This window comes from Mustela putorius, unplaced genomic scaffold (genome assembly GCF_011764305.1).
Source record: "Mustela putorius furo isolate JIRA1106 unplaced genomic scaffold, ASM1176430v1.1 tig00000551_pilon_pilon_pilon, whole genome shotgun sequence".
Lineage (NCBI taxonomy): Eukaryota > Metazoa > Chordata > Mammalia > Carnivora > Mustelidae > Mustela > Mustela putorius.
Genome location: NW_025421412.1, coordinates 13,158,608 through 13,186,398, shown reverse-complemented (window position 1 = coordinate 13,186,398; position 27,791 = coordinate 13,158,608). Strand labels below are relative to the sequence as shown.

General features: G+C 42.1%; 1 protein-coding gene across 1 annotated transcript in view; it reads left to right on the top strand.

Moving 5' to 3' along the window:
• Positions 1 to 12,689, top strand: part of RAP2A (RAP2A, member of RAS oncogene family) — a 35,509-nt gene extending 22,820 nt beyond the window's left edge. Inside the window, exon 2 of the mRNA XM_004746119.2 lies at positions 8,817 to 12,689. Within this exon, the coding sequence (XP_004746176.2) occupies positions 8,817 to 9,054 (238 nt within the window). The 3' untranslated portion in view covers positions 9,055 to 12,689. The remainder of the gene's footprint in view (positions 1 to 8,816) is intronic.
• The last annotated feature ends 15,102 nt before the right edge of the window (positions 12,690 to 27,791 follow it).

The window sequence follows — 27,791 nt, the reverse complement described above, 5'->3', positions numbered from 1 at the left end:
TGTGGAGTCAGATGCTTAGTAACTTGAGTCCATCATTGTGGTATCCTACAGAGTATTTTCACTGCCCTAAAAATACTGTGTCCCACCTATTTGTCCCTTCCCTCCCCCCATCCCAATTCCTGGCAACCACTGATCTTTTAACTGTCTCCATAGTTTCGCATTTTCCAGAATGTCATATAGGTGAAATCATACTATGTAGCCCTTTCAGGTTGGTTTTTTGCACTTAGTAATGTGCATTTAGGATTCCTCCCTGTCTTTTCACGGCTTGATAGCTCATTTCTTTCTAATGCTGAATGCAATTGCATTTTCTGGATAGACTACAGTTTATCCGTTCACCTACCGAAGGACACCTTGTTTGCTTCCGGGTTTCAGCAGTTAGGAGTAAAGTTGCTGCAGACATCCCCGTGCAGGTTTTTGTGTGACGTAAGTTTTCAATTCCTTTGGTAAACACTAAGCATTGCTGGATTGTATGATAAGAGTATGTGTCGTTTTGTAGGAAACCACCAGAGTGGTTTTAACAGCTCACATTCTCACCAGGAGTGAATGAGACTTCCTGTTGCTTCGCGTCCTCACCCGCATGTTTGGTAGCGGCAATGTTCTGGATTTGGGCCACTCTCATAGCTGTGTGGTGGTATTCATTATTGTTCTGATTTGCATCTCCCTGATGACCGATGATGGTGGAACATCTTTTTATACACTCATCTGCCATCTGAGTATCTTCTTTGATGAGGTATCTGTTAAGGTCTTAGTCTCCTTTTTTTATTGGGTTGTTTGTTTTCCTTTTGTTGAGTTTCAAGACTTCTTTGTATATATTTTGGGTTATAATCCCTTATAAGGTGAGCCTTTATCAGATGTAAAAATATTTTCTCCCTCAAATAGCTTTTTAATACATTTAAAATGCCTGAGTTGCCTTTCATGATTGGTTGGTCCCTCACAAACTATTAGGAATCCATTCTTCTGATACAGTGTCAGCTCTTGATTTCCTGGAAAGCAGATTGTCTTCATTCACCTTGGTATGGACTATCCCCAATAGCTTTGGATATCTTTTTACTCTCCTTGCTTCATTTTTTTTGTATCACATTTACACATTTTTCTCGGTTCTTCTTCAGCGTGCATTCTGAAACTAAGAGAAAGTCAGAGAGGAGGATTGTGGTTTCCTTTCATTATTCAATCTAAATTACCAGACATGCCCTTTTACGATGAAATATTTAGTCACTTCAGAACAAGTCAGTCTGGAGGAAGAGAGCAGCCTTACTTAGCTCATGTTTTCCATCCTTACGAGAAGTGCTGATGTTTCATGCTCGCAAGATGTGGTAAGAGCCATCACCTCCTAGCCAAAAACAAACCTTTTTCTTCAGGACTGCCATAGTACTTTATAGAAAGATTAAAAATATCAACCCCAAGGGCGGGGAAATAGGCACTCTTAATTTAAGCCCTATTAAGCACTGACAACCCCCAAATTTGGGGATGTCAGTTAAGACTCTGTGTGTGTACACAACAGTCTGATGTGCTAACTTAGAAATGGGATTTTTGTGGTTCAAAGATTATACCACACACACACATAAACACACGTATATACCGTTGAGACGGAAATCACACTTCTCGGTGTAGTTCATCAGATGGCTGTTTGTGTTAGTTAAAAATAAAAATGGGGCATGGGAGCCCTTTGTATGTACTAATAATAGGGAAGGAATAATTACATTATAATACAGCTATAGTATAGAACCTATAAAATATAATACTTCTTAGTCCTTAATAAAATGTATATCGTTTATTGAAGTAGAAATTTTCATGATATCAGCGAACATTGAAGCTACCAAATATACTTTGTATAATTGCCTTTTACAAGAATTTATATCTATGTTTATATAGATTCATATAGGAAGATAGTCTGGAAGGCTGTCGACCAAAATAGATTGTTCTCATGGAGATGAGACTAAAAACATTTTTCATTTTCCTCTTCACCTATTTAAATATTGCTAGAGATTTTTGTCATTATGTATTACAGTTAACCCTTGAACAACACAGGTTTGAACCGTATGGGTCCACTTATATGCAGATTTTTTTCAATACAGTGTAGTTCTATAAATACATTTTCTTTTTTATGGTTTCCTTAACATTTTCTTTTCTCTGGCTTACTCTATTGTAAGGATACGGCATATAATACATATACAAGATACATGTTAAACAACTGTTTATGTCCTTGGTACGTCTTCCAGTCAACAGTAGGCTAACTCGTAGCTTTAGAAGAGCTAGATGTTCTATGCGGTCAGCGGCCCACTTCCCACATTGTTCAGAGTCAACGGTGCTTACTGAATCTGACCAGGGAGAGGGGAAAGAAAAGCTATTTTCATTTGGAGAAAAGAAAAAAGATTTCTATATTCAAAAGGGTAAAAGAACTAGAACCTCTCAGAAGGGCTAAGATGGTACAAATGACGGCTCATGAGATCGGGATCAAGTTTTTAACATTGACTTTTTAACACTAACGTTTCACAGAGCTGACAGAAAGGACAGAACGGGTTGTTTGAGATGGGAGTTCCGCATCACTAATGATGTTCAAATATAACCATTTGGTGGGGTTGTCATGGAAGTGATCGGAGCATCGAGTGGTTTGACATTTTGCCTTGAGACTTGCTCAATAGATGGGATTTTTAACACGGGTAGAAGGTTGAATAAGGGAACCTGTAAAAATCTTTCTGATGTTCATTCCTGAATACAGAGAGAATTATGCTTTAACCTGCTTGTGAAAAAGTGACTTAAGAAGAAAGCATGATAAAATTTCACATGAAACATGACCTTCTTTGACTATGCTACAGTACGGCACCCTGCGAAGACAGTTAAAGGGGCTGACATGAGTGCTTTCTGTCTGCAGCTTCTCACTGGTGGATCAGTGAAGGGAAGGAGGAATGGGTTCTGGACTTGCCACAGTGGGAGACCGTCAACTGTACAAGTACAATATTATTTGGGGTCACGAAGCAGCAGATCAGGCCAGTGATTTTGCAACCCTGCTGAACCTCACCATTAGTCTTCAGAGCTTACACATATAGATACATATTTTTAATAGGCTCTTTGCGGGTCCTGACCCCACGGATTCAGATTCAGTAGCTCTGGAGTACAGCCTGGGGATCGGTATTTGTTCATTCTCAAGTACTTTCGGTGATTGGCCAAGTTTCGACACAACCACAAATTAGAGGTACATACACACATTCACACGTATCAGGGCAGTTACCAAATCCCAAAAAAGGAGAAAACAATAAGGACCATTGGAAGGTATCAGATGTTTCAAACTGTCTACAGAGTTGCCTCCCTGAGAAGCCTGTCCACGGCTAGGTGCTGCCAGGGTCTGTGTTTCTTGGTGTTCCCTTCAGTGCATCAAGCAGACCTGCTTAAAAGAACCAGTTTTATTTATCAGTACGTTATGTAATCCTGCTCATGAATACGAGAAACAGTATGAAAAGACATGTTGGTAAAACGAGTTGGTCTGCAGCCTCCAGACATAAATAAGATTACTTGAGCCGCGTAACCGTACCCCTGCTTGTGTTCATAAAGAAAAATGTCAAGGAAGATCTGCTCGAGTTGAAGAGAAAGCAGCTGGTGTGTAAGACGTGGACAAGGTGCTTATCCTCATGATCAGGTTAACAGCAATTCGGCCACTGAATATTTGTTGGAATTGTGCATCTTCGGTTTCACTCCCAAATGATGTTGGCAGGGGGTGGTGGGGGAATCGAAGGTGACCTGTAGGACTGTTAACAAATCTCGAACAGGGAACTGCCGTCACCTGCTACCCCACCACCTCGGCTTCCTAAATAATAGAGTTGACCCTGTCGTAAATGTCCCATTTGTCTTCCAAGGCCACTTCTGCCACCCAGGTTCCCAAGTTCTCTTTAGCCTCCAGTGAGCTAGTTCCCTGCAGTAGAGGGTTGCTTCCATACTGTCTGCTCCAGGTCCTTCTGCAGTGCTCTTTCCCAGCAGCCACTAGGCAAACTCCCGACTTCCGTCACATCTTCGCTCCCAGCTTCGCGAGGCTTACCCTGGTCATCTAATTTCAAATCGCACCTGTGCCCCAGTCCCCGCCCAGACCTACATTTTCCTTCCTCCAGTGCACTTGACCCCTTTCAGGAATTATTTACTGTGTTTGTTGTCAGATGTCTGTCTCCTTGGCTAGATTGTCATCACTGTGAGGGCAAAGATCTTTGTATCTTAAGTGTCTTGAACAGTGTCTGGCACGTAGTAGGCTCTTATCAAATAATTGTGTGTTAAGCGGATGCATCAGTATATGATGCCTTGATTGTTTCTCGCTAGTTCTTGACGCTGCTGCGGCCGGCTTTCAGTAGGGCCTTCCGCAGTCTCACGGCTGAGACTGTCCCACAGCTGAGGTTCCGAGTCCCAGCTCACTGGCCAGAGTCGCTCCACTGGTAGAGTTGGAAGCCTCTACTGCGTGGTCTTGTCCCCAACGAGATCTGAGGTTTCCCCTACATTTCGGCCTTAGTCCTGTTGTGCATTTCATATCCCTTGTAGAGATCAGCCTGTCGGGGTCATGGTGAGAAGAGTGCTGAGCTCTCAGCAATTGCTGGGTAAATGACATGGGGTGATTATGGGAGTAGCCCACTAGCTTCTGATTTTTAGCTCAAGAGCCCCTTAGAAATGACCTAATCCAGCTCACGTTATGGTTCAAGAAACTGGAGAGCCACGGGATGAATTAATTTTCTAAACTCACAGAGCTAGTTGGAAGCAGTTCTGGGACTGAGTCCTGGCCTGGCATCGTTTGCTGGTGTTATAGGACACCGTTTGGACCAGCCAGTGCGGACGGTTTCCCCACGCCCTCCTCGACTCCATCAGCGCAAGGCTCTGCTGCTTTCCCTCTGCCTCCTCACCTGCCTGCCTTCACGCGGATCCAGTTTCTCTACATCTCACCCCACACGTGGGACCCATTCTCCCATCCCAACCCGAAGGCTCACGTTCCCTTCCCCTATGGATACCTGTATTTGGAGAAGGCTTTCCTGCTTTGCTTGTCCCCGGTTACCCTCATGCTGGGCATGGGGTCCAGAGACAGGGAAGGCTGGTGGCAGGTGGCTGCTTCCATCTGTGACCCCGGGTCAGTCTATTCTGCCCGTGGGTCCCCAGGAGCTCCTCACCCCCATCAGCTTCTCTTGTTCTGACCCCAGGAGAAGCAGGGGGAGGAGGGGAGAGAAGCGCCGCCCTGCAGGGGTGGGGTACTCACGCGTTTCGAGGGTGTCTCTTGAGCTTCACAGCAGCCCGCGTGGTGAGTGGGAACAGATACTCTTTCTCCATCTTTACTGACAAGGGAAACGCAGGTGAGGAGAGTGAATGGTTTCCCCAGTCTCGCAGTCTCCGCAAGCAGGGCTGGAAGCTGAGCCTCCAAATCCTGCTTTAGAATCTTTTCTCCGGTGTCATATTTTCATGTTAACAGAAAGAGACAAAAATTTCTCACCGTCTGCTCTTCTGGAATGTACATAATACCTTTCCCCGAAGACCTTATTTAGTCTTTGAAAGTCTTCTGAGGATATCAGTCTGGATCTCTCTAGCATTTTTAGTGTGTTGGCTCTTAGAAAAGACCACTGACTGTTCAAATGGCGATACGATGGACAGGCTCCCTGATACTAAGTTGTCATCTTCATTTGACAGTCATCAAATGTCGTTACATAGGGACCTGTGTTCACAGTGTTCTGATTTACCTTTGAAGAATCTGTTGGGAACATTAAGATTCTTGATTCAAACTGTGTATCATACAACTGTTAATGATTTGGTATTTTTATGAATTTTGAAAACCCATGTATTTGTGGGGGTTTTGTGTGTGTGTGTTTAATATTTTATTTATTTATTTGACAGAGAGATCACAAGTAGGCAGAGAGGCAGGCAGAGAGAGAGAGGAAGCAGGCTCCCCTCCGAGCAGAGAGCCCGATGTGGGGCTCGATCCCAGGACCCTGAGATCATGACCTGAGCTGAAGGCAGAGGCCCTAACCCACTGAGCCACCCAGGCACCCCAAAGGCAGAGGCTTTAATCCACTGAGCCATCCAGGTTCCCCTATTTGTGGTTTTTTTAATGAGTGTAAGAAATGCCTCTTTACAAATAAAACACGATGTATTACTGTATTTAAACTAAAAAATATTCTCTTAAATAGGTATTGCTTACCTCATAACAGAAAGGGATGTCTTATCACTGTCTATTTTGTTAAGTCTTGTAAACAGAGGTTGAAATTTACTTTTAACCTAATTAAATTCAACTAATACATTAACCAAATTGTACTAATATTTATGTTAAACTCACTGCCAAACCAAGTGTTGTCAAACATACTGTGGCATCTATACTCCTGAGAAAAATGAAAAAAAAAAAAAGAAACGCAGTTACATCTTTGCAAGTCACATAGGGGAGTGACACTGTCCTGCTGGGGACTGGCGGTGGGAGCTCCTGCCAGGCTTCTCCGCACAGCGGGTCGGGAGGGCTTGTGTGCAGAGCGGCCATGGGGTCTGTAACACTGCTTCCTCTTGCTGCCACTTGTCCTTCCTAAGTCCACAGGCTATGCAGAGATGTTTGTAGGTAAGAGTCCTGGAAGGTGCAAAAGACCCTTGTGTCCTGTTTTCAGAACCACTCTATAGGACGACATCACAGTCGATGCCCCATAAATTCATACAAAGTCCCTGCTAGAAGTGGGAATTGTCCAAATCCATTTCCTGCAGAAATGCTACCCAAGCTCTAGATTAACTGTCAATACTGTTATCCCCACACATGTTTCAGTTGTTTTTATGTTCCAGATTGCCACGTGGCACGCTGCCTGGAGCGTGCCCTTTTGCTGAAACCGCTCTCCATGCCATCTAGTGCCCAGAAGAAAGTGAGCCTTTGCCGGGAATGTAGTTTACTTTACAAGTTAGAGTGAGGGGAGAAACCCGTTTGAGCAGGATGGTAGAGCTGTGCAAGTATTCTCACTAATCGGAACCACCGACCCTCAATCAGTTTCCTGAATGATAAAAAAATAAAAAATAAAACTCTGAGTCTCCACCACCTGACGGTTTTCCAGCCGATTTGCTGTGTCCAGTCACGGTTGTTATCACTGGTGTGCGATTTTGCAGTTTGCTTCCTTTATTAGAGATGCACCCTGCTTAGGGGACAGTACACACACACACTGGCACGCATTGATTTTTACTGTGAAATCACAAGAAGCTTGTGAAGTGGTGTTTAGAGTAAAAACGATAGCTTTATGAAAATATATTAGCAACATTTCTTACAACAAATGTAAACAAAAATAGTCAATAAACATGCAGCATAGCACCATGTATTTTTAAATGGGGAGTGAGCATCGAAAAGAGAATCATCTTTAGGTGCCAATATGATGTAGGGCCTTTCTTCTTGCTTAACCTTTCATATCATTTCTTATCTTTATTAATCGATCCTGTTCATGTTGTAACTCACAGTCCCCTTATGTTAGTCTGTCTGGCTCTATAACAAAAATACCATAGACTGTGTGGCTTAAAGAACAGGAATTCATTTCTTGTGGTTCTGGAGGCCGGAAGTCCAAGACCAAGCCGCTGGCAGATTCCAGGTCCAATGAGGGTCCGCGTCCCTAGTTCATAGACTCATCTGTGTGCTGTGTCCTCACACAGCAGTAGGGACAAAGGAGAGCTCTCCTATCTCTTCTAGGTACAAAAGGGCACCATTCATGACCTCATCACCTCCCAAAGGCCCGAACTTTTTTTTTTTTAATAATTTTCTATTTTTTTATTAACATATATCATTAGCCCCGGGGTACAGGTCTGTGAATCGCCAGATTTACACACTTCATAGCACTCACCATAGCACATACCTTCCCCAGTGTCCATAACCCAACCACCCTCTCCTGACCCCCCTCCCCCCAGCAACCCTCAGTTTGTTTTGTGACATTAAGAGTCTCTTAGGGTTTGTCTCCCTCCTGATCTCATCTTCTTTCATTTATTCTTTTCCTACCCCTCAAAGCCCCCACGTTGCCTCTCAACTTCCTCATATCAGGGAGATCATATGATAATTGTCTTTCTCTGGTTGACTTATTTCACTCAGCATAATACCCTCTAGTTCCATCCACATCAGGCCCGAACTCTTAAATACAGTTCAGTGGGGCTTAGGTTTCTACCTCTGTCAGGGAGGAAGGCGACACAAGCCTCCTGCCTATGACCCACCCATTCTGTTCAAGAAGGAAAAAAAGAGACAACATCAAATAAAGCTAATGATTGAAAAGTTTAATCCTTATCAGGCTAAAAAGGATTTTCATGATGGTCCTTCAACTGGCCAATCTACAACAGTTTAATAAAGGCACAGAGTGTAGTTTTATTTGATAGTTTCTCTCCTAATGATTTCTCCTATCTTTTTTCACATCCCAGAACTATTTTCACATGACCAGGATGTCTATGGAACAGAGTAAACTGCTGACAATTATAAATTGTTTGTTTACTCAGTAGAGCTATTACCTCATCAACTGAATTTTGAGTAAGCTTCTCTTAGAATGAAAAAAATTAAAATTAATCCACCTAACAGGACTTACTCTGCGATTCTGAGAATGATTTTCCAAATATATCTGGAAAGGTAAATTGATTTTAAAAGATGTATAATTGATGAATTAACCTCATTTTCAGAAAACCCATTTATGATCCACTTCTGCTGCTGAATGCCCTCAGGTAGATGTCAAGCCAAGTGAAGCAAAAAATTTTTCACTCAATGAAAGGGAATAATGTGTAGTAGAATAGAACGAAAAAAGAGAAAATGTGGTTTGGCCGCTGAACTTCCTGCTGATTTCCGCACTTCATGTGTGTCGTTTACTGTCTTGCAGGTATGAGAAAGTGCCAGTCATCTTAGTGGGGAACAAGGTGGACCTGGAAAGTGAGAGAGAAGTGTCATCTAATGAAGGCAGAGCCCTCGCGGAAGAGTGGGGCTGCCCCTTTATGGAGACGTCCGCCAAGAGCAAAACAATGGTCGATGAACTCTTCGCAGAAATCGTGAGGCAGATGAACTATGCGGCACAGCCCGACAAAGACGACCCGTGCTGTTCTGCATGTAACATACAATAGCATTCGAACACGGCTGTCCTGGACAGGACACACAGGTGACATTGCCACCACAGGTGACACACACCTCGTCTGCCTGACTGCGGAGCGCGCAGGATGTGTGGTGTGAATCCACAGTGAAACAGCCCCCCCCATTCAGCATCGAGCAGTGGTTGTCAGTTGATATCTCTGAGTAACATTTGGGTTCAGGAACTCCGGTCTTCACCACGGTCCTCCGTCTCCTGTGTGCACCTGCAACTTTAAGGCATAGCCGATCGATCTACAGGGTGATCGCCTCCAGAAGCCGTGATGGCATTGTCGCTGGGTTGACAGAAGCAACTATTGTATAAATTAAAAGTAACCATGAGAGAGAAACCGGAAGAATCCCTATGACCGCTTACAGTTAAAATATTTTGTCTTCTTAAAAAAAGAAAAATTAAGTAAAGGAGAAATATTTTCCTAGGAGAGTACTGAATTTCAGGACTGGAGATAGTGCTTCTAACCAATGTATCCCGTCAAGTAAGTTAACAACAGCTGGCCTGCCGACAGCATTACAGGGAGTGAATCTTCCCTCAGCTGACATATTCCCGTTTCTCAAAATTGATGCTTAATTGTAGATGTTATCCTAATTTGTGACGCAGAACTAACCCGCGCAGAAGTCAGAACAGGTCGTGTAGAAGAACAGAATCTGGCTTTAGAATGTGTAAAAACCACCTGCTTGGCTGCAGAAGATGGAGGCTCTCAAGAGGGTTTGATCCCCATTAAAACCCCGAGCCCACCCTCTGTTCCCGAAGCAGGGGTGGTCTTAATCACTTTACTGAACAAGAAGGAAGCAACTGTCACGGGAAGATTGCCTAGCCTTACTCGCAAGATGTGTTCTGGTCAATGAACTAGTACCATCGCGTAAGGAAAATGAAGCCATGTTGCATCCACACGTTCCCATTTGCGGAAACCTCACAGGACAGTACAAATATCTTGCATTTTTACATTCATCAAAGCAGCAAAGTCCTTCTTGCCTTTAAGGGCTATGGTTGTGGTGTGATTCTTGGCTAACCTGCTTTCAAAATCAAGTTTCCTGTAGCAGAGCTTTACTGCAGGCACCGAAAAATTGAATAACCATGGGAAATAATTTGGGTTTAAAAGTAGAACGTAAATTATAGGGTGGAAGGCAAGGGACCAAAAAAAAATCCCATAAAAAAACCTTTTATCTTTAATTTTCTTGGGGAATTATATAAAGATTTTCTTATAACAATTTTGCCCTGATTACTGAAGTGGCCAATAAAGCTAGAGTAAGTATTTTGTTTTGAAAAGGTGCTCCGAGCTCTGGCACTTTTGGTTTTCATAGCCCTGAAGTAGTTATCATTTGCATGACTAATGGCATAGGAAAAACCTATTCCTAAGTTTTTACAATCAAGCATAGAAGGGTTTTCAACCAATTTCAGAGTTGTAAATGCTGAAGAGCGTACCTTGAGCTTAATCCTCTGGAGAGAAATTTGGCCTTCGGAACTGCACTGTCACTGAGCCTGCGATCCCCGTACTTGCCTCACGTTCTGTTGGCTTCACACACTTGTGCAAGTAACCTCTGGTCTTATGTGTGTACCTGAGCGAAGAGTGTGTGTTTGTGTGTGCATGTGTGTTTATTGTTCCTAAGAATTTGGCACAAGTCAGAGATAATTGCCTATACTCAGACTCCGTACTGCAGGATATAGTGTATCACAAGCATTTTTTTTCCTTTTAAATTATTTGTGTAGGGTTTTTTTGTTTTGTTTTGTTTTTGTTTTTTACACATTATGGAAATCATTGCTGGCTCCCAGGTGTTTGGTAAACTGGCATTGAGTTTAGAGGATAACAGAAAGGTAGATAGTGCTTTTCACAGATGAGAAAACAGATTCGTGGATACAACCAGGCCGTGATCGTGAAAGATGCTTTGAATTGTGAATATTTGCATTCTTCAGTGTAGTGTTTTCTTACAACCCCCAACGGGGAAGCACCTCGTTTACAGGACAGAAAGTTCCAACCTGTTTTCTTGGAACCAAGCTCTGTATGTCACAGTTGATTCAACTCAAAACATTTAGAGAAATCCGAGATTCAAGAAGTATGATTTGTCCACAGAAATAGAAATATTTGCTAGTGAATCAGCTGAGATTTGAAGCCTCTAACTTCTCAGAATGATTTTTTTTTTTAGAATTCCATATTTAACAGCAATTTATGACAACTAAGATTAAGTATTAAAAACATCTAAAGGACTACAGTTTTACATTACGGATTGCTATGCAGACAAGAAAAAGAAGTTGATATGAAAGGAATGTCAAAAACTTAAAGTGGAAAAGATTATCTAACCCTTCGGATTTTCGTTCGGAAGTGTTTGTGTCAGACAAGAAGGCGGGCTTTTACTGTATAGACGTTGCAAAGAACCAGTCTGGCTGCCTGATCAGTGTTTCTACACAGCCCTCCGTGCTTAGTGACAGAGCCTCAAAGATCCCCAGAAACATGGGAACCCTCTTGTGCTCTTCCTGTTGGTGTTTCATCGGGTAGGAATATAACTGGGTTTGAGGGAATGTGTTTGTGGAGATGTTACTAACAAGCTGAAGAACAGGAGGGTCAAGTGACATGATGTCACAGTGGCTACAGAGAAAAGTCGGTGACCTTGCGTCGCTGTTGGTTTTATGCCCTGATCAGACGAGCAACTAGTTACGTGAACGTTTTCTAACATGCCTTAAAAAATGTTACGGTTTGATCCAAAGACCCACTTTTTCTTTAGCTGTTTGTGATAAGCTTTTCTTCTGTTTTCATTTTGTCTTGTTTCACTTCCGACAAAGGCAGCGTTTTTTAGAAGGTTTTTTTTTCCTTCCTTTTATGATGCATCTTTTTTTGGGGGGGTGGGGGGGTGTTTTTAAGCTGTGATAGTGATGGTAACTGATGCCTTTTCCTTTCGTTCCATTTACACCAAACAAGCCAGCATTGATCAAAAGCATTACATAAAATTTTAACTATTGAAAGGTGCTTCGATGATTTTCTCCTTTGGTTTGTAGAGTTAGAACTGAACTTTTGACTAAGCACTTAGGAGTTGCCATCACTTTTCTGTGGTAAAACTACTGATACTTGCTTTTCTTTATAAGGAAATGTTGCCTAAGGATGTCTGCCATTTGTTTTCAGGAGTTTTCCAGTGGGAATGTTGTCAGCGTATGTCTGAATGTGAAAAGTGCGTATTGTTTGTTGCTGTTGGTTTTCTTGTTGGTTTGTTCTGTTTTTTAGTTGTTGTTCGCGCTGTTAAGCTTTACTTGTCTCCTTTGCCAATCAAATGTTAAAAAGACTGTGGGGGTCTTTTTCTTTCTTTCTTTTTCTTTCTTTTTAAATTAACATGTCATTGTGCATCTATTAAATCTTGATCAGGGTTTCAAGAATGACTGCAGTGGGTTTTGGAGACAGACTTATCATTATTGATTTGGGGTTTCCCAGAGATATAGTTCACAGTTAATTGCTGAGCTCTAATACAACTGACCATTTAAAATTGAACAACAGTTTATTGTTTTGTAACAATGTCAGTTGTTAAACCTTGACATTTCGATTAAAACATGAATTGTAGTTATAACTCAATGCAAATTCAACAGTTGTATTTGGAGTTAAATTATTTTAACAAATAAATTTATTTAATGAAACTTCCTTTGGACTTGTGTGATTTGGCTTGGTTTTGTACATGTTCGTGAGGGAAATGTGTTCAAAATGTAAGGAAACAACCCAAAATGGCCATAGAACAAATTTAATACTCTTGATACAGAAGTATTCACGCTGAATTAAATCAAGAATGCAACAGATAAAAGGGAGGTTAACCGATCGTGTTCATGCCCCTTAAAAATAACACAAGAGAAACTTTAAAATCAGAAATTACTAATATAACCTTCTCTCCATAACCAGTGTTTTATATTTTTTATGATAGTTGGCTAATTTGAAGCCTCCGTGCTAATGTGAACAGAATTGTTCTAGATAATTAACATTAATTAGCCGTGGCCCTGTGGTCCTGCTAGTATCACTAGAATGTATCAGTCCAGTGATGGGTCTGGACTGTCTTTTTGTTGAGGTCGGGTGGATCTTAAGGTGCCAGAAGCTGGAGGTTGCTGCCTGCGGGGCTGGAGGGCCTGTCTGTTCTATATGGGGCCCTGTGAATGTTGGCAGATGCTGTTAATTATGGACAGCCTTCAGCTGCTCTGATAAGGAGCCCATTCATTCCCTAAGCCAATTTAAACTATGCCTTTTGGTTAGGTCGCCTTCAAACTCTGTTGAAATCCTCTGGCAACATTCCACCAGTTTAGAGGCTTCATTGTTTTAGACTATCAGAATAATTTGAATGAATATAACAGGGGCACTGTAGACAGAATCTCAAATATTTAAAGGAAAATGTGCCTATGCTTTGGTATGATAAATATATGCCATGCCGGTTCGCTTCATAATCTCATTTGAAGCATTTGTAAAGTGTTTAAACCTATTGCATTCTAATTTCAACTGGGAGAATTTCTTTATGGCTGCAAAGTAGTATTTTAAGCAAGTACTTGGGAGCAAGTGGCACTTTATTGATTGTTAGAGGTCCGTGAATGGAACTATAGGTAGCTGGAGAATTAAAGGGCCACCCAGTTTGGAACCCGTCTGACGCCCCAGGACTTGGAAAGCAGAGAAATGATCACAGACTCCGTAAAAAAACTGCTAGCTTTTCCCCTAATTTTACATGTAAATGCTAATAAAACAGGAATACCTGGGTGGCTCAGTTGGTTAAGCATCTGACTCTTGATTTCAGCTCAGATTATGATCTCAGGGTTGTGAGTTAAGCCCCATGTCAGACTCCATCCTCGGTGTGGAACATGCTTAAGATTCTCCCCCACTCTCTCTCTTTCTGCCCTTTCCTCCCACTCACCAGCCCCCCAAGTTGTGTTTGCCGCATGTGCACTCTATCTCTCTCAAAAGAAAAAAAAAATTAATGAGACATAGAGACACCTCATTTGTTAGGTAAACTGGTTTCTCATTTTGTAATATTAACTTTTCTCCTGTTTTGTTTTGTTTTTATGAAATAATAGGTTTTCGAAAGATTTGCTGCTTCTCCAGGTAAGGTGATATATATATTTTTTCAATGTTTTCTTAGAACAGTGGTCTCCAGATTACCTTCTACAGATTCCTCCAAGACTCATTAGTAAAGAAAAAGGTAGAAGACTATGTGCTTAAAAGAGCAAATACAAAGATCTATTTAGTTAACACATGAATTAGAAAGAGAAACTGAAGGAATGATTACTTGGTTTGGTTTATGGGAATTTTTTTTGCAAATACCCATTTCAAAGGCTCAGAAATATGAAAGATTTCATTGTTTTAGCATATGATTACATGTTTACATGGACAGTATTTAGGATATGGTTTACATTTTTATCTTTAAAAACCAGATATTTCAGGGGCGCCTGGGTGGCTCAGTGAAGCCTCTGCCTTCAGCTCGGGTCATGATCTCAGGGTCCTGGGACGGAGCCCCGCATCTGGCTTTCTGCTCAGCGGGGAGCCTGATTTCCCCCCCCCCCCCCCGCCTGCCTCTCTGCCCACTTGTGATCTCTGTCAAATAAATAAATAAATCTTAAAGTATTTTTAAAAATTAAAAAAATAAAAATAAAAACCAGATATTTAAAAAAAACATATGATTAAAAAAATACAAAGGGGGGAAAAGCCACTCAATTTCTAAATCTCTAAAACAACCACGTTGACATTTGGTGTAAATGTCTTTCCGGGCATCCGTACATGTGGAGACACACACACAGGTAGAGGGATAAATCACTCCATGGCACTTCGAGAAACGCGCGAAGTACTAAGAGTGAATCACCCAGAGTTACACTGATAAAGTGGCAGAGTTGAGGTGCAGACCCAAGTTCTAACTTTAGATCATTTTTTTCCTGCTGTTCATTCTTACTCTTGAATGGTGTCCACTGATTTCAGGTTCATTCAGCTATTTGTTTTTTCTTTTAAGATTTTATTCATTTGCAAGAGAGAATAAGCAGGGGCAGAGGGAGAGGGAGAAGCAGACTCCCCGCTGAGCAGGGAGCCCGATCAGGGTTCGATCCCAGGACCCCAGGATCATGCCCTGAGCCAAAGGCAGACACTTAACCAACTGGGCCACCCAGGCGCCTCAGTTCACTCAGCCGTTGTTCATCAGGGGTAACTCTTACATCAGATGCGGTGCAGTGATACATAGACAGACAGAGACATCTAATCCCTGACATCCAAGACATCTCAATTGTCCTACCCCATTCAGGCTGCTCCAACAAAATGTCATAAACTGGGTAACTGCTACAACCAACGTTTATTCCTTCCGGTTCGGGCAGCTGGGGAATCCAAGATCAAGATTGGCAGGTCTGATGTCTGGTGAGGACCCGCTTCCAGCTGACTGCTGACTTCTCACTGTGGCCTCACATAGTGGAAGGGGGAAGGCAGGTCTCTGAGGTCTCTAAGGGCACCAATCCCATTCGTGAGGGCTCCACCCGTACACCCTCATCCCCTTCAAAAGGCCTCCCCACCTCATATCATCTCCTTGGGGATTCTGTTTAAACTAACAAATTTTGCAAAAACACGGACATTCAGTCTATAGTACCAGTCTCGTCTACTGGCCTTTCCCTTTCCATCAAGGCAGATACAGATGAGCTCTCTGGCAAGAAATAATTTATTTCCCTACTTATAAATACCAGAACTCCAATAACCTGGACCACACCAAAGTCCTGGGCACAGCCCGCAGAGGCCGTAGCTGGCTCTGTTCTTTCTTCCCAAAGCCTGTGCGACCTGCCTGAACTAATCCATCCTGGGAACTTTGAGGAGTCGATGGATGAGGGTGGATGGTGGTAGGCAGGGCTCTGGGGCTCTGCTCTTATGGCATGTCTACTTCCCAAGGAAATGCTCAGGCTTCCAACAGGATCTGCAAGGGCTGGCTCCAGGAAGGTGGGCCTTGGGAGCACTGTGCTAGTTTGGGGACACCAGCAAAACAGAAAGGGGCAGAGGGAGCTGTAGTTCAGATACTACGTTGAAAAATGCTGACTCGCCAGTGTCCTTGACCTTGGCCCATATCAGGAGATGGCGAGTTAGGGGTGTCATTGAAAGAATATTGTCCAAAATATCCAGGAATCCTTGAATTCCATCCTCGATCCACACCACATCATCCCTGGGGGGGAGGTGTAAGTTTGTGTGAAACCACACTCAAACTGCGACACAGGCACACAAACTCACACACATATGCGTGCACACACACACACACGTAAAACACCAGGGGGAGGGAACAACAATTACTTCCTCGAGCTTTCCTTATAAAGCTGCAGTGCTGAGCTCTGGTATGCTGCCTGGATGCCAACAGACCTAGGTCTGCTAGAGGAGCCCAGAAGGAGAAGCAGACCAAAGGCCTCTGTCAGCATCTATCTTGAAGCCCAAATCCACATCCTGACTCTTGCCTGCACAATGCATTGGTGAGAACACCTCTGCTAGTGAGAAGAACCGAAAGAGGAAAAGCAAGTTTGGTCCAGAACCTAGCACGGTGCTCCCCTGGCCCATCCCCCCCACCCCCCCAGGGTCTGACTGGGGGAAGGGGAGGCAGCAGACAGGAGGAGGACACCCTGGGGGAACTGCCTCCAGACTCCTCCCACTTCAAAAAGGGAGAACAAGGAAGAGCGGGGAGACCCTGGCCTTTATCCTGGAGGTGCCATCATGGCTAAAGGGGGCTTGATCTGACATCCTCCGGCAGCCATCCTCCTTCTGGGCATGGAACAGAGACGGAAGTGAAAACCAGCATGAGTTAGGGGGCAGTTTTTTCTCCACTAGAGCCCAGTAACCCCTTTATTGTAAGTAAAGTTTAAATATGTTTTCCCTCAATTTATTTCATTTGCTTCATTATTCACTACGTTTCAGTTCATTTATAATCTATCAGTTATCTATAGCTGTGTAACAAATGACCCCAAAACTTAGCAGCTTAAAACAACAAACATTTGTCATCTTGCAATTTCCATAAGGCGGGAGTCTAGGCATGGCTCTGGTCACTCGCAAGCCGGGAGTCAAGCTGTGGGCTGGGCATTCAGGCATCTGGAGGCTTCACTCAAGGTGATCAACCTCTACAATCTCTCAGTGGTTTTTGGCAGGATTCAGTTTCTCTACGGCTGAGGCCCTTACGTCCTCGTTGGCCATCAGCCAGAGGCTGCCCATATGGGCCTCACCACTGAGAGCTCACAACATGGCAGCTGGCTTCATCCTAGTTGGGAGGTAAGAGCAAGAGAGGCGGATGAACAAAAGAGAATCACTGTCTTGTGTGTTATCTCGGAAGGTATACCTCGCCACGTTTGCCCTATTTGCTTAGTTCAAATCGAGTCTATGTTCAGCGCACACTCAAGAGAAAGAAATCAGACAAGATTCTCAGGGAGGTTAATTTTATGTGTCACTGTGACTGGGCCATGGGGTGCCCAGATACTTGGCCAAACATTCTGGGTGTTTCTGGAAGGGCATCTTTGGATGAGATTAACATTTAAACTGGTAGACTGAATATATCAAGATTACCCTCCCTAATGGGTGTGGACTTCTTCCAAGACACTGAAGGCCTGAACAGTACAAAAAAAGCTGACCTTCCTCCAAATAAAAGTGAATTCTTCCTGCCTAAGAGGCTTTGAGCTAGGATATCGGCTTTTTCTACATTCAGACTCAAACTGAAACATTGTCTCTTCCTAGGCCGTGGGTCTGCCAGCCTTCAGACTGGAATCATATTGTTGGTTGTCTTGGTTCTCAGACCTTCAGATTCAGACTGGCTCTGCTTGGTCTCCAGCTTGCTGACTCAAATGCAGGTCTTGGGTGGGACTTGCCCGTCTTCATAATCTCATGAGTCAATTCCATGTAATAAGTTTCTATATAAGTAGGTGATAGATACATACATACACACATATCTACCTATATACATCCTATTGGTCTGTTTCTTTGGAGACCTATGACTAACACAGGTGTGAATATCAGGAGGCAAGGATCATTGGGTGCCCCCTTAGAAGGCTGCCTACTACATATTATTATGAATTTTATTCCATATTATCACCCTACTTAGAAAATTATGACCCATAATCCTAAGAATTTTAATGTGTGCTCTTTTTTTCCGCATTTATCTTGATTTCAACTCCTCCCCTACTATCATGTATACTGCTATATCTAGGAAAAACTTCCATTCCACCACAGACATATATGAAGCCCTTATCAACCATAATGCTAACTAGAAGGACAGGAACTAATTATGTATAAGTATGTAATATTACATAGACATAAGTTAAATTTAGTTTTCTGATTAAAGTAAGACAATTTCCCAAATACCCATTGGGATATTTGTCAACTTGTTTTCCCAGATCAATTCCCAAATACAATTCCCACATGTACCATACCAGTACAGTTTTCAAAGGAAATTGACTGGTCTTCATTAAATGATAAACTAGCATTTCAACAGAGTATTCTTCCATTGGTGGACTTTAGAAGCTATTCTGCTATTTGCAGTAAGGGGATGGGAGGGTTGAGTTTTAACTTGTTACCTTTAACCTCTCTTACTCAAGACTGATAGACAAAATAATAAAATTAAATTTTAAGAATTGTCAATATCTGATTTTTTTTCTTTGTAGACTTGGTTCGTAATTGTCAATAACAAAGCAGGTTAAGTCTAACTGTCAATTCATTGCATTCACCCGGTTGCGGATTAACTGGTTTGGTTTATGCACTTTCCTAACAGGCCCATGAAATAAGATTATTTTCCTTCCTACAGAGATTCTCTGTCAGAGAGCCTTGGTAATTAAGAAGCAGCTGATAAGATCTGGTGGTAGATATTTGAGTGGGAGGAACTGTTCTAATTAGGACTATTAGACCTGGAGGGTCCTTCTCTTTCCCCCAGACCAGAAGCACCAAAGTTTATTTTTTCTGCCACAGAGGACTTAATCAATGCACAAATCAGTTCTACTACTTCATTATCAACCCTACTCCCACCCCCACTAATCCCAGGAGATGACAATATCACTGGTCACAATGGGACCTTACCCAAACCAAATAGTCTACAAAATAGTTTCTGCAATGGGCTAATAAAGAATTTACAGTGTGAGATGTGTTTGTTTTTTAACTGACCCATAACATACCTGTAGTAAAATGACCCAAACTTGTCCTTATACCTCAATGGAATTTTACCTATGTTACCACCAACCATGTCAAGATATAGAACATTTCTTTCCCTCCTGAGGGCTCCTTCGTGTTCCTCTCAGTCAATACCTACAGCCCAGAGGTAACTACTGTTCTGACTTCTTTCACCTTTGGCTACCTTTGCCTTCTTGAACTTCATACAAATTAAATCATATAGAATGTACTCTTCTGTGTCTAGGTTCTTTTGCTCAACATTATGTCTGTGAGAGTAAGTCTTAGTGTTCATGGAGCAGTAGACTGTTATATCTTATCATTGTATAGTTTTCTTGTTTATGAACACACTTTATTGATAAAATCTGCAGTTAACGGACCTTTGGGTTTTTCCTAGTTTGGATCTGTAATGAGTAAAACTGCTATGAGCGTTCTTACCCTTAACCTTTGGTGGAGAGGCAAAGTGCTTATTTCTCCCAGGTAAATACCTAGGAATGGAACTCCTGGATCCCAGGTAGGCTTGTAAATTAGCTTAGGTAGACAATTTTCTCAAGTGGTTGTACCAATTTACACGTTAACAAGCAATGGGTGACAACTTCAGTTGCTCATGTCACAGGATAGGTTTGTTGGGATGCAAGATCTGTGACAGAGCTCGGGTGTGGAATCTTTATTAGGAAGTGCCATTGGGATCTCTCATGCAGGGTTAACAACAACCTGGGAGAAGGGTGGGGAATTAGAATGGCCCCTCAGAATTGTCCCAGCTTAGGTCAAGTTGGCTAATCCTTTATGCCCTCCATCCACCAGACACAGTGACCTTGGATGAGATGCAGCCTAGATGGTCTCTGAAGGACTGGGAGATGGAGGCCTTTAGCACCGTCAGCAAATGGGGCAACAATCGCCTTATTGAAGGAAATCCAGGCGGTGCCTCACAGCATCTACCAACTCCACACACCCACACACATACCTAGTGCTGTCAGTATTTTTCATTTGAGTCATTCTGGTGGGTGTGAAGCGGTATGTCATTGTGGCTTTTACTTTGCTTTTCTCGAAAGCCAATAATTCTCATATGCTTATTGGCCATTGGTTATCTTTTTTTGTGAAGTACGTGTTTAGGTCTTTGCCCATTGTTTAAATGTGCTGTTTGTCTTTTCCTTGTATATTTGTAGCTCTTTATATTTCTTGGATATGTATCTGCAGATATACCATCCTCATCTGAAGTTGCCTTTTCACATTCTTATTAGAGTCTCTTGACAGAAGTCCTTAATTTGAATGAAGGCAATGTACCAATCTTTTCTTGTATAGCTATGTTTATTCTTTAAAAGACATCTTTCTTTACTTCAGGGTTGTTTTGACCTGTTTCCTCATTGGTGTGCTGAGTTGACCTTATGTGTAGAATCACCGTAGAATAATTACTTTTCTTTTTTTTAAGGTAGGCTCCACATCCAGCGCAGAGACCAATATGGGGCTTGAACTCACCATCCTGAGATCAAGACCTGAGCTGAAATCAAGAGTCGATCACCATCCCTAGGTGCCCCTAGAATAATTATTTAATCATACAGAGTTTGTTGAACGAGTAAAGAATGAGCTACCATCATTAATTAGTCTTTTTTTCATATTATTGATGAAGTATTGAAATATTTAATTGGCAGGTTTGACTCTTGGCCATTGTAACCCCAAATGTATTTTACCAAGTTTGTGTTACTAAGTCTGTGTTAGATAGAAAAAGAATTTCATGATCAAATAAGTTTGAGAAATACCCAGTTAAACAAAGTGAAGCAGGTTTTCTACTATAGAACTCCTTGGAGTCTTTAATATCCTAATGTATATTATATAACTTAAAGAGAGATATTAGATTCATTCTGTCCCTAAATTATTTGATCATAGAATTTTTTTTTCTCAGAACATTTCACAGGACTAGTGTTTCACAGGTCACTAGATTAGTAAATATATCTAAGAGAAAGGTATGATGGTCAACAAAAAAGAAAAAAAAAAAACCCAAATCCAAGAATCCATAGTGACATTAAAATATCACTAAAAATAAGGGGGAGTTGACATTTTTTAAATAGGAGGATCTAGTTAATAAATATAGAAAGACTGATAGAATCAAGAAGTCATCATTTTGCAATTTTTCAAAGAAAAGTGGAAACAGGCAAGGATCAAAAATGCTAAGACCATTGGGTAGAAAGGTTATAGGGAAATGGGCCTTTCAAATGGTCTCAGTGTTTCATTCCACAAAATACTTATTAATTGTTAAGGGAAAGAATTCACTTTTCAGTGGAAATACAAGCTGACAGGAACTCCACCAAGCGATCAAACTTAGCACCCCCCACAGTGGGATGAAACCCATCGTGGGCCCCTACTGTGAGGCAACAGGAAACACCCTGTTTCACCTGTATGGTGTTCTTGCCACAAACATCCTGAACCTACTCATGGGAAAGTAATCAGGCAAATCCACATTGTGAGACATTCCACAAGAATAGGTCTGGTGGCTTCAGAAACATTCGTCTCAAAAGACAAAAATAGTAGAGTGAGAATGAGATGCTACATTTAAGAAGACTAGCGAGACATCTTTAAGAAGAAAAGAATGGAAACAGTGCCTCAACATTTTCCCTGTCTCCTTGTTCTTCACCGGTACAATGTGATCTCATTAGCAAAAATGTATTCCATACAGGAAGTCCGGGGGAAAAAAAAAAAAGGAAGGAATGTAGAGCTCCACCCCTAAGGAATGCAGCAGAAGGTCTGTGTGGATATGTATAGGAAAAAGCTGGTCTATCCCCTGGTCTGGAAATTCAGAAACCTTCCCTTCCACCCGCTTCCTGCTGAGAATCAATGAATTAAGTCAGGGCTTTTCCTTTAACATAAGTGATGCTCCTGTAACATTCCCTGCTCAAATTGTCCAGCTTTTGCCACCCTTATGGCTGAACAGTACAAACTAAATATGTCCCAGGGTACTACTGCCCAGTGGCAAAAGAGAGAGCATATACGATTTACAGAGTTTATACCCTGTGAACCCCAGTCAAACATTTAAGATAGATAATCAACTGTCCCCATAAACCAATTCCAAATTTCATTATCCTCCCTCCCTTCCCCTTTTCTCTCCCCTCCCCCTTCCCTACTTCCCTCCCCACCACCCTTTTGTCTCGTTTGCCACTGATGTGGGAAACAAAGGCAGAAGAAAAATTATTAAATGTCTTTACTACCTACAGCCCACTGACAAGTCTTTGAAACAGGCAGAGTGACATTCCTCCGGGGAGGCAACTGCCTCAATGTTGACACTTGCTAAGGGCAACAGGCAATCCTAGCCTGAGGGTCTCCCCTTCCCTCAGGATCCAGTGTCTACTTAACAAATAAAAATTCCTTTGGAAACTTCCTTTATCTCTAAATCCCCCAAGATACACGTTGGCAATCACCCCCAAGGCATATGCCCCACCGATATACATCTGAAAGGATCTCATGACTGGGTTTCTACTAAGCAGTGATAAACGACCTTTCCTAAAAATAGCTAGCCCCTTCTGGATCCTGGAAACCTTGTTTCTGGAACACCTGGGAGGCTTACATTATCCCTATCCCCTCCCAACTTGAAAGAATATAATGGGCCACTCCAGGGCAGTTCTTTTCTGCCCACAGGTCCTGTCCTTGTGCTTTAATAAAATCACATTTTTGCACCAAAGACACCTCAAGAATTCTTTCTTGGCCATAGGCTTCAAACCCTAAAGTCCTTCCTACAATCACCACCTGAATCTTCCCCGGACCCATGCAGCTGGCTTTGCCCTACCTCCTAAATCCAGATGATTGCTATTTAAGTCATGAACAGTATCCCTCTTGAGAATGATTTTGGTCCCATGGTTGCTCTGGTTGCCTTTTCGTAATAAATGAGTTCACTTTAGCAACTCTGGGTGTTTTCATTCATCACTCAGGGACATGTGATTTACAACTAAAAACAAACTAAAAATTTTCTACACTTCTCTCATTCACTCATACAAGTAGTATTTTGTTGTATAATAGTGTTAAATGACAAACCTTTTTTCATTGTTGCCACAAATAATCATGTGCAACAAGAGATTTCTCGTCATTAACTTAATTTTTTTTTTTAAAATTTTTTTTTTTTTTTTTTTTTTTAATTTATTTTTTTTTTTTAAGGATTTTATTTATTTATTTGTCAGAGAGCAAGCGAGAGCGAGCACAGGCAGACAGAATGGCAGGCAGAGTCAGAGGGAGAAGCAGGCTCCCTGCGGAGCAAGGAGCCCGATGTGGGACTCGATCCCAGGACGCTGGGATCATGACCTGAGCTGAAGGCAGCTGCTTAACCAACTGAGCCACCCAGGCGTCCCTCGTCATTAACTTTAAACCAGGACCGGTAATTAATATTTGTCCTAGTGCCTGTCGGGACTCCTCTGTCGTGGTCTCCAGAAACTGCCATGACCATGGCCTTGAGGGGAGGAGGGAAGGGCGGAAAGAAACCCACAGCCCATGGGCAGGATTGGCTGGGATGCTGGAACCTGCCTGGGGAAGGAGGGCAGATGCTTCCTAGGACTCGAGGGAGGAGGGTCTTTGGAGTATAAGGACTGGTAGGATCCCTCAATGGGGAAATGTCATACTAAGAAGTGGTAAACCCTAACATAGTGGCCAGCCTTCTCACCACTCCTTGAAGGAATTCCAACAAGCAGCAAAAGAATACGTCTTTTCTTTTTGTTTTATTGTATCTGCAGAATTCCTATTGCTTCTCCAAGATGACTGTGTCCTCTTTTCTGTCTTCCTACAATGACTTATCAGCCTCAGTTCTGAACAAATACTGTCTGACATTTTAGCACATCAGTGGCTTAGAAAAATATAATTAAAGGTAAAATGTACTAGAACTGAACAGTATAGTTCCCCTAGTCACTCACTTTTAATTACATTTGGATGGATCCTTGGTTGCCATGGAAACTCTCTCCTTGGGAAATTTTGGAGGCAGGGATCTGCTCCAAATTTCACAGTTCTGGATCTTACAGAAATTTCTTGTTCTGCTTAGAAGTTTAGAAGCTATGTTGCCACCATCCACTGGGATATCACGCGAAGTTAGCTGCTGTCATTGCTCAAAACAGTTCATATAAATGGCTTTGTTTGTTTCTCATTTTTGCAAAGTGTTACAAATTCTTTCTATATGGGACTATTTTCTTTATGTGTAGAGGTTGGTTGATTCATTAAATTTCTGTGTCCAGTATGGCAGCCATTTGTCCTACCTGCATGTAGTTGTTTAAATTTATGTTAGTTAAAATTAAATACAGTTAAAGTACAACTTTTTAAAGTACAAGTAGACCTACTTGAATTTCAAGTCACATTGGCCACAGTTTAAGTGCTCAATAGTGGTAGGTAGTCCATGTGTAAGGGCCTATTTAGCCAGAGCGGCCCCATTCTGGGTTAAACAGTGATTGTGTTGTTTATGCAGTAAAACTTAAACTGACCCTGCCCTCCCCCCTCGCCCCGGGAACTTACTTAAAAGCGAGTCTGGGAAAGCAGTCCCAGGTATCAAAGCCCAAATACAAGGGTGGGTCAGGTCAGATAGAGATAACAGAGCCCGGATGCGCGGATGAGTCCAGCCAGGTGGAGACATCCAATCAGTGGAGTATGCATACGGTCTCCCTAGCTACCAAGGAGTGTGGGCCCCGCCTTTTGGGTGCGTTTTGGGTGCCAATTCTGACCAAGGTGATAGGCTAGTTCAAATAGCTACTACGGGGTAAATTGTAGTTCAACTGGCCACCCGTGTGTGACCTAGCATGGCTGTGCAGTTTTCTCTGTGTGTTGCAATCATATTGGCCACCTGTGTGTGGCCAGGCCCAACCACATGGCCTTTGCTCTATAAAAGTTAGTCTGTGAGGCAGGGAGGGTCACCCTCTCTGTAAGAGGCAGCCCCGACCGGTCTGTTTGATGGTGGGTTTGATTCTCGATGCTTGGCACGAAATAAAACTTTGCTTGACCATTTGCTTTGTATCAGTCTCGCTCCTTTAATCACAGACCCATTTTGGGAGAATCCAACAGATGACTATGTATTAGGCTGGATAGATAGATAGCAGAAATTTCTATTCAACGACCCTGCAATAAAATAACAATCGTTTGTACCAGACCTGTTCAATTTTCTTTGTTCAGAAATAATAAGAGTCTAAGAACACATATGCAAGGCTAGTTTCATGGGCTTGCATTCTGCATCGTCCTAAAGGGACTTGCACTTAAGAAGGACTCCATGTTTGATTTACTGTGTTGCCACAATCTCGCAGTTCTTAATATACTTTTGAGAAAGGGTCTCAACACTTACCCAATAGGCTTTTCAACTATACAGCCAGTCCTGCATCTATGACATGGAGCTTGAATATTGAGTTGTTTCCCTTCCCTGCAGATTGGTTCATTTCCAGCATGCTCTCATCTGGTCCTTGGAGAGTGAGGGGGATCAGCTGGCCCATCAGGTAAAATTCAGGTGCCTACAAATATTTAGGCGATAGATTCAGCCTTTTTGTTTGTTTGTTTTAAGATTCTATTTTTAGGTTATCTCTACACCGAACTGTGGGACTTGAACTCACTACCTCAAGGTCAAGAGTCACATGAGCTACTGACTGAGCCAGCGAGGTGCCCCAGGGATTCAGCTTTAAATATATCTGTTCACAGGAATGCCAGAAAGCCTAAAGCTCTGTCCCAGCACCTCCAACATTAAGAGAAACCTGGGTGCTCTTTTGAACAGGTGTTTTCTAATACGGATTCGGAGTTGCCCACAGTAGAACATCCTTCCCTTCAACAGTCTTGCCAACGCTCCTGTTGAAGCTTGAGCCTCCTCAGCCACTCATTCCTTTATTCTCACACTCATTCATTCAACAACTGTGAAGCATCTATTATATATGAGACACTGTTACAGATCTGAATAAAAAATTATAGGACATGGACCTACTGTTGCCATCCGGTAAATTATGTACTGCGATCACCCAACATTAAGAGCAGGTACCAGATGACAGCAAAATCAAATGCAGCGTGAGTATTATCCAGGATTTATTAGCTGTTCCATGTTTCCATGGTCACCTTAAAACAAAAACAGTTAAAAACAGGATGAGTGTAGCAACATTCAGACTGATTCATGTACTGTCTTATGAAGTTTTTCTTCCAGAAGAAATTCATCATTGGATTATTTTTTCTTAAAAATACGTACTTACCAGAACATGAAAAAAAAAATAGTATAGGTAGTAACAGTGTTAGTGGTAAATAACCAAGTCATATTTACTTGCTTCTGGAATTCACCACATGACATGCTTTTCTGACAACTTTGATTCCCGATTATGCTTGAGTTAAACTAACTTTGCAGTAGTGTTGCATATCGGGAGCTGATATGACCCAGGTATGTACCAAAAAGCAGAGGGAGGACAGTAGGTAATGAAACTGTTCAAAAAAATTTTTGCAAAACTAGAGACACTCATGCTGAGAATTGAACCGTCATTTTAAAAAGTAATACACTCTCCTTCGATCTCTTGGGGGGGAGTCTTGCAGGAATCATACCAAATAAATTGACTAGGAAATAAAAGCAAAGGGAATATAAAAAAAAATAATTAGAAAAAAAACAAGGGTACTGTTATTATTCACAATGAATGCCAGATGCTCCTATGTTTCTAAAAGCTAAGCTCTTCATACTTGATGTTGAGGTCCCTGGGGTGCAAAGTCAAGAGGAAAAGAAAACTATAGGATTCAAAACATTCTTAAGTTAATCTCCAGAGAGCTTCTGTGGATTCCTAACAGGACACACAGTGTGGTGTACCAAATGTTACCATCAACCACATAGCGGGGGCTGTTCTGTGGTTAGTCTTGTGATCCCCACCACTTCTTCTTTTCAATGCTTAATGTTTGTATGATAAATTTCTGGATCTTCGGCAAAAGGGCCGGGTTTCAAATAATCCTATGTAGAGTATCACAGGAAGATGAGGGTTTTTGTTAGTTTTAGGCACAGCAATATTACCAAAGGATGGCAAGGAGCTTTAAAAAAAAAAAATGGGAGCCATGAAGAAAGGACCCTCATGAGGTGCTTCAGAAAGACCCTCCTCAGATCTGTCAGTGCAGGGAAAATGTGTGTGATGAAAGTGCAGGAATAGAAGAAGCAGAAGGAGAGGCAGCAAGATTGATGAGGGAGCAGACAACTGTCCCCAAGAATTAGCCCCATTGGGTTCCGAGACGTACACCACGACACGGAAGATGTCCCTGAGAAGATGCTAGGCATTCAGCAGAGGCAAACTGGAGTCCATGTGCTCTCTGGGCATGACATCAGGGTAGTGCTTGGTGGTTATTAAGTCTAGATGGACTGTGTGTGTGTTTTCTTTTCTTTCTTTATTATTTAGATATAATTGATATATAACATTATATGTTTTTTACATTTTGAGAGTCTTAATTTTTTAGAGCGGTTTTGGGTTCACAGAAAAAATAAGCAGAGGTATAGAGAGTTCGCATACACTCCTTGCCCCCGGCGCATGCATGGTGTCCCCCAGGATCAATACCCCACACACGAGTGTTGCATTTGTTACAATCAATGAACCTATATTACATGTCACTATCACCTAGAATCCATAGTTCACAATTGGGTTCACCCCTGATATTGCACATCCTATAGGTTTTGACAA